At 33.4% G+C, this 8,045-nt stretch overlaps 2 protein-coding genes across 2 annotated transcripts; one reads left to right on the forward strand and one right to left on the reverse strand.

The window, feature by feature from the left end:
* Positions 1 to 598: 598 nt before the first annotated feature.
* On the forward strand, positions 599 to 2,124 carry LOC128183918 (conodipine-P3-like). The gene is made up of 3 exons (XM_052853147.1): positions 599 to 739; positions 915 to 1,085; positions 1,874 to 2,124. The coding sequence occupies exons 1-3, from the start codon at positions 734 to 736 to the stop codon at positions 2,081 to 2,083; spliced, it is 387 nt and encodes a 128-aa protein (XP_052709107.1). The 5' UTR covers positions 599 to 733; the 3' UTR covers positions 2,084 to 2,124.
* A 107-nt stretch (positions 2,125 to 2,231) lies between these two features.
* On the reverse strand, positions 2,232 to 6,839 carry LOC128183919 (uncharacterized). The gene is made up of 4 exons (XM_052853148.1): positions 6,532 to 6,839; positions 3,423 to 3,576; positions 3,126 to 3,245; positions 2,232 to 2,905 (listed from the first exon to the last, which is right to left on the reverse strand). Exons 1-4 carry the CDS (start codon positions 6,583 to 6,585, stop codon positions 2,658 to 2,660), a joined length of 576 nt encoding a protein of 191 aa, XP_052709108.1. The 5' UTR covers positions 6,586 to 6,839; the 3' UTR covers positions 2,232 to 2,657.
* Between the last annotated feature and the right edge of the window lie 1,206 nt (positions 6,840 to 8,045).

The raw sequence follows: 8,045 nt of genomic DNA on the forward strand, positions 1-8,045 counted from the left end.
CTGTAAAATATTAATTGCAAATTTGGTAATCAATTAAAACAAATGAATCCTTATAATTTAATTTTCTGTCATTTTAAATAGTAGCGGGAAAACAGTCATTTGACCTTTAAAATGACATTAATTTGTAAAAAAGAAAAACAAAATAAAAAAAACAAACAAACAAAAAAACGTAACGTCAGGCGGATTGAAACGTTAAACGTTTTTGACGTAGTTTTTCCGTAACATAGGCTACAATGTACATTATAAATTAATGCGGTATACGTAATTTTTTAACGGTATGAAAGTGTGTTACATCCAACATTAAATTTTATAAAAAAAAAAATATAGCTTCCGTCCTCCTTTTTGCAATTCGTCAGATTCCTTGAAGCTCTGGATACGAAAAAAATCGAAAAGGATTTTTACTTTTACTTGGGTTATTCCGAAGCATCTTTTTACATTTTAATTGAAAATGAAAATATCATGTTTATAACTGTATGCTCTGTATATCAACAGTAGTTCTATAAAACGAAAATTGACCATGATTGATGACAATATACAAAAAGCTGAGGTTTTACGTATCTTATACTTAAAAAGTTCGCGACGATGTAGTTCTTGCGAACCTCGCGAATTATTTTCGCATGGGAATAAAAGTAGGTTTACAGAACATGTTTATCAAACCTGTGGGTTTCTCTCGATTATAACAAGTATCCATACTTGTGACATTGATAAGGCCATTACCAATAAAGAAACGACAATGAAGGTAAGAAAAAAATGTTAAAAATTACAACATAAATGCAAAATGTTCATGATATAAAGTTGTATACTGCAAGTTTCTCGAATTTAAATGGAAACTCGGAGTTTAATTTGAATTATATAGATATGATATCATGTATGTGTTTCAAAATTTCTGTGTCATTTGTTGCTTCGATCCCTAGATTGCGTGCGTCCTGTTGTGTCTGCTGACGGTCTCTGTATCGGCCTCCGACTACTGTCAGGAACACGCCCCCGCGGGAGCCGTCAATGGCTGCAGTGTCCCCCTCCTACACTTCCAATACGAGCCCCAGTTCACGCCCTCCTGTAATAAACACGATATCTGCTACCATTGTGTGAGTACGTTTAAACTAAGATGTTGTATTTCAAGAAAACGTAATCAGTTATGTTATCATGTGAGTGGAGTTAGATAGATTAAAGTAAACAAAGGAAAGGTATGACCTTTGATATCACTAAGATGGCTGATTTAGGACATCATACCAAATCAGTATTGTTGTTATCATTGTCTGTACATGTATATTGGTTAATATAATTGTAAAAAATATGTTTAGAAAATGTTACTTAGTTAATTGAACATGTGTACCTTTCAACCTAGTTTTTGGGTCACCTATTTAGTGTGTTATCATTCAGTGAGTTTATGTCAAGGTGTAAGACCTCACGTAACAGACTAGATAACTGTTATCACGTTCGTTACTAAAATATAAACAGTCCATCAACAAGTTCGAACTTTAGCAGAAATATCCTTCCTCAAAAATTTCAAAAATTAATGAAAGAAGTGTTCCTAATTATTGCAGTAATAATATCTAAATATCTCCTTTGCATATTTACTATACCAGACCTTAAATCATTCATAAATATTCACTAAATTTGTTGTTGAATCTTTGTAGTTTCATTACAAAGTTTTTTACAAAGATGGAAAACAAGAATGTGTGAAAAATTAGCTTATCTATTCAAAATTTATTATTCATATTTGTACGCAAGGTAAAACAGCCCTAGATTTCCGGTTGCGCTTTCACCTTTTCAAAATCGGGTGTATCGGGGCAGATACACTAAAGGTGTTAAAAATTGCTTTTTGAGAATAAAAAATAAACAAAATTAATGAAATTATTCTTTTTCCATGCAGGGACATCACTTCGGAATAACAAGATCGCAATGTGACCACAAGTTCCTGAATAACATGAAGGCGACATGTGTCTCCAAGAAGAGACTGATTAACTGCCAACACTCTGCGGAGGCTTTCTTCGCCGCTGTCCGTACGGCTGGGGGCTTGTTCTACATGTCTGACACACCCCACTACTGCATAGAGTCGTGGGTGAGGCACTGTCTCACCTGAAAAGTGTTGCTTTTTACCAACAATAAAACGGATGTAAAGTCTCTCTTAACTTTTTTTTAATCCGGAGATCAAATAGTAAAATAAAACATTATCATGGTTCATATTTATCCTTTTGGGCTTTCATAGATATAGAGGATTTTTTTAACAATATATTTAAAGCATTTTTATTAAATTGTATTTTTTTTTATTTCAATATATGCCATTCATCTTAAAGTCAGTGCATATGAAATTGACATTCCAATAATCACTTGTTATCTTTTAAAAAGAGAGAATTCGAGACTTTTTGAGACCATTATCAAACATCATGTTCTGCGTTGTCATAACAATGTTTGCCTCTTGTAGCAAAATAATGTTTGTAACCTTTGCTTCGTGTACAGTTTATAGCGCTTGCTATATGAACGTTGCAATAGCTGGTGCCGCGGCACCTGCGCAATGCTCTCTGCAGGAGTTGTACAAAGCAGTCATCACTCATTTACCTTATTGAGTCAGTGAATGTTAACGTCTCTCTATTTCTCCAGGCAGTCGTTTGGTTAATTATTCTGGAAATAATCCTGCATGGCAAAAAAAAATAAGATCACACAAACACGGAATCGTTCTCTAGCTGGCCATCCTTCCAGAGTTTAATGTTCCGCAGCAAGATCTGCTCATATTCAGAATCACTGGAACTGTGGACAATCGGGAAATTTGTCACAATGTCCGAAAACCTCCGCGCGGACAGGTACGGCCTGCGAGCCAACAAGTGGTTTGGGTTGGTTGACAATGAATTGATATCACTTATAGAGTTTATAGAGTTTCCAAATTCCTCATCTGACGTATAGTAATCTGTAAAACCAAATAAATACAGTTGCATTGGTAATAGCCTTCATCGTAGAATTGAAAAGAAGACAGATCCTTCCGAGTACATTAATTTATTACTTTGTTTCGAACATTCAAAGGTATGGATTTGCATGTAATGATTGAACGTTTTTTATAAAGTAACTTAATATTGCAGAAATGGTTTGTTCCACTATTTTAGAACTACATCGGTTTACTGCATTTTTACCTTCTACGCTAGAGATTGACACGCTTTTGAGATGGTAGGGGACGATGTTTGGGGCACTCTGACGACGGAGCAAAGGAGCCTCGGATTCTGTGAGGGACTCAGGTGGAACGATATTTACCCCTATAATGCACCAACAAAAGTCGTATCAGTCGTATCAATGTAAATAATTGTATGCGTGGTAAAGTAAAGCGTAACAAGTTTATTAAAATAAACTTGTATCTTGATAATCTATTAAATCCTTAATCAAGATTTTGACCCTATAGCTGATGCGATCATTTTTTAAAGGATCAAGCATACCGACATAGCCTTTCTTCCCATTGACTTTGGTAACAAAGGTCCGAGAGATCACGTGATGATCAGGCGGGAACTTTGACTTGTTCAGTTTCTGTATGGTTTCACTGATAGAGATCAACTGCTTCATCAAATCGACATCCTGGCGACGAAGATCTGACTAAAACAGAGCAAAGTATCGAACTAATTAAGCTCATTCTATTAGTCAAACTAATGTGGTATGTACATGCATAGGGAAAATTAATAAACACTATTTTCTAAAGCTTTCTTGTGCGTATATATCAAAAAGACAATCAGGATTCTGTAAAGTGGTAATGTGAAGGTGTTTTATATTTCATTTCTTATTTATTTATCTTTCTTTTTGGTTGTTTTATGTTTTTGTTTGTTTGGGTTTTTTTGTTTGTTTGTTTGGGGTTTTTTGTTTGTTTGTTTGTTTGGTTTTTTTTTTTTTTTGGTTTTTTTTTGGGGGGGGGGGTGGAGCTTCTCTGATTTCCTTGTCTTGTTGTGAATGATATTTTCTGACTTAGCACGAAAGCGAAATTGAAAATAATAGAATGCTACATGTACATGTAACTTTATCAAAATGTGTTATTTTCACCAAATTACAGCACTCCGTATGTTTATGTAAATCGAGATTATTTGTTATTACTCGAGGATATCCCCGATTCGATATATTTTTCAAATATTGACTTTATTCACTGGGTTATTTATATTAAACATTTTGGCTTAATAGGTTTGCTGAAAAATGATTTATATTATGTTTAGTTTATATCAAACATCAATGTGTGCTATGAATGAATAAATGAAGTACCGGTGAAAATGAATGGTGAGGTGTATATGGCAAACCTGGTTTCATTCCTGTATGCTTTAAACAAATTCAAATTTGACCTGGTATAATCAACATGCAAACTTGTAGCTCATCGGTTCGTCAACCCGAATTTCTCATCGAGCTACAACTCTGCATTTAGTAATTTGTCCAGGACGGAGAGTTATCTCGCGTTGAACGCACATTTATACGTGTACGTTTAGCAAAGATATTGTTATAGTCTGTCCCAGGTTATTGCTTCCATCGCTTTTTGATGATTTTAAATAAAATTACACATACCTTTGAAAGATATACAGTTGAAATCGTTAAAAGGGAATATATCCAAGATATCTTCATTGAACAATTATCCCTTTCCACTCAGAAAAATTCACAGGAACAAAACAGATTCCTTATGGAGAATTATAATGGGGAATGTTTACATCTTTTCTCCATTCGGAATACGCTCGGAATACATCGCGCAATTTTTTAACGTTATCATCCGGGCTTATTAATGGCTGTTGCAATGCAAAATCTCCGTAGACTTTCAATTTCGGGATGTGTATTGAAACCTGAAGCGGTAGAGGGGGCGTTTCAAAACAGATAATCTGGACATTTTTTATATTAGTGGATGAACGTAGTTTGAGCACAAAGGTATTTACTATTATTGAAATATTAAGCAAAAAGTGGTGGAAGCAAAAACTCGGGACAGAGTATAGCAGGTTTGAACTATGAAAAATGGTATTTGTATATCAATGGACGAACAACCTAAATAGCATATGAATCATAACACATGTACTTGTACTAAAGAAACTGGGCGCACAAGATAGTGAGTTTGCAGGAACCATCGACACGAACCAATTGGGGTTTAAATGTCTATATCCTCGAAATGCTATGTACAAGTTTGAACAAAAATTGATTGTGTTGAGAGTTAAAGTACAAGTCTATTCTGGCTATTGAATAAAACTCACAAGCTTTCTGAAAAGGGAAATGAGGGGTAAACCGATAAAACTTTATATTGGAAATTTTAATACACATGCATATATATTTTAATTCAATTATACTGTATATCATACTAAACTAGTAATAAGAACAGAAAATATAGTGTTCATACGGCAGAAATCAATAACGACTAATTAAAATATACCGGTATTCTAGTATAATTCAACATAATGTTATATCAATATACATTTTTAAAAAAAAAAAGTAAAAAAAAATGTTATTTTGAGTCTCGAGCAGGATTTGAACCCAAAACACTTCGTTAATGACTTCAAAATCCAGACCGAAACCAGTGAGCCATGCGAGACTTTAAAATTGCGGTATAAAGTAGTGTTGGGGACAATATTGTCATATCTCTGGACTTTGTTTTATTATCCTCCAAAAAATATTTTGAAAAAGTATATAATTAGTCATCTCTGGGTCATCTCTCCATCTTTTTTTAAAAAGCGACGTTTTTAATGTTGAATCAAGTCATCTTTACAAGTTTCAAATTTGTGGAGAGAAGACCCAGAGACATCAGAATCATTTAAAAACAGCTGTAAATAAGTACGACTTTGCATCAATTCCGCCGTGTTGCTATATTTAGGCCCATATTATGACAAAACCTTTTGCATTTCAAACATTTTTCAGCCCATTCTACGTCCAACAGAAACCAAATAACGGTTATAATTCGAAAAATGTCCAAAATTAATCAATGAAATGTTCACTCTTCTTGTGCGCCTAGATTCCTGCCGAATCTACATCTTAAGCGCCCACTTTCTTTATCACATAAAGTGCTGATGCTATTTAAAACTTCTTGCAAAACAGGAAGCTTATACATTATATATTAATATGAAATGTTATAATATTGCAAATCTTTGTGTATAATCTATAAAACTTGTTTTGAATTCATTAATTTTGATCATTAGTCTATGTTTTTGTCGAATTGTACCAAATCAATTCACTTAAAAATTCAGCATCTATTATCTAGACTCATGTACATCTAATATATATTAATGTGATGTACCATGCAGGCAACCGATTTGCAATTGTGTCCTATACGTGAATAATGATTCCTAACCCTAATCATAAAAGATAACGTAAGGCGTTTGATTTTTAAAAACAAATACAGAAAATGAATGACTTTACCACATAATGAACTTATTTTCAGAAATTAGGATTGTAAGAATATTTCTTATCTTGCACCTCAAATTTAATTTTAATATTTTGTACATGTACGTATACTTAGAATTGAAGTAACATTAATACATGTAAGTTTCATTATACTTTATCAATACCGTCAGTTAAGTTGAAATTTTAATAAAATGAACTTACAAGGTCTGATTTAATTTCCTCCAGTTTTTCTAATATTGAGTCAGGAAGAGGCATCTTAGTTTATGAACCAAAACAAGAGCAAGGCGCCACTCTTAACTCACAGAGACCAACATCCTATATATAAGAATGAATATTTACAGCATGCGAGGATCCTTCCGCCACACTCTAACAGGACGTGGCTCAAGAACTTGTTTCTGTCGTGAATATTTGAAATTTGTTTCTTTTAAAGCGGTTCCCAGTAATCCGCCATTAACAATCTTTTGTCGACTTTAATAGTCTGAAGTGTTATTTTGATAAATTATTATATTTAATCGTCGCCTTGTAGTGAAGAAATCTGTCTAAAGCTGTTTGGTCAAGGTACATGTAGTTATAGAATTCATTAAAGGGTGGTCGTCTTCATACTTTAAATTCATAGGAATCGTTGAGGGGTTTAACTGGATATTTTGATAATTTAGAGTGTCGCTTTAATGGAGTTATGAATGCCGATTATTTTGCCTCTTTTGTAGATCTAATGAACTTAACTTTTAATTCATGTTTATATTTTATCTTAAAATAAATAAAGCATATTCATATATTGAGGTTAAGAAGTACAATTCCTATTAGTTCAAATTTGTTATAAAGTACACTGAATAAAATAACTACGATACACCAGTAAACCTTTTGCACAATTCATTCTGTGTGTTTTTAAGATAGGCATTTTTTTTACCAGAAATATATAAGGTAGCCAAAAGTGTTTTTAAAAACTATTCTCAGAAACTATCATAATTTAGTTGATACACAACAATAAAATTCAAAATTCGCAGGTAATTGAAGAAATGAATAGATTATTTTAAATATCAGTGGTTGGACATTTTGAACTTCTTTCTCGAGTAGAATTCTCCAGTTCAAGGTCTCAATTACATCAACTATAGATGGTGTATGTATAAGTTTGTACGAGACAAGTTAACGTAACAAGAGAACAGGGGTTATTAAAACGCTTCTAAAAAATAATAACATGCACAGCAGTGCGTTCTGAGTGTTAGATCAATAAAATCCAACTGCCCACATGCGACTAAATTAGTCAGTGTCAATGCACTGTGATGTTGCTGACTCGTGATAAGCAATGGGAGTAGGTCTAGACTTCGCTCTCGTGATTATCTAAAATGCATTAAGATGTATACTGAAAATTGTTTTCTATACTTGGCTTTTAAGTTTATTTTTTTTGTCCCCTAAAAATTTATCGATTTTAATAGTTTTTTGTTTATTTATTTTATTTTATTTTTTTGGGGGGAGGGCTTTTTTTGTTGTCTTTTTTTTTTGGAGGGGGGTGATTTTTTTTTTTTTTTTTTTTTGGGGGGGGGGGGGGGGGCTTTTATCTCAGGACCTCTGACCAAAGAAGTACTTCATTCCATGTCTTCAGGAAGTTGACAAGATAAGTACAGACTACCGCTGTTAGGTTTTAATCAGTTGTGGCGTTTTGTTATCAGGTGCCCCCACACTTCTCCTGCACACTTTGTTCACTTCTGTAAAGGATT

This window comes from Crassostrea angulata, chromosome 5 (assembly GCF_025612915.1).
Source record: "Crassostrea angulata isolate pt1a10 chromosome 5, ASM2561291v2, whole genome shotgun sequence".
NCBI classification, from domain to species: domain Eukaryota; kingdom Metazoa; phylum Mollusca; class Bivalvia; order Ostreida; family Ostreidae; genus Magallana; species Magallana angulata.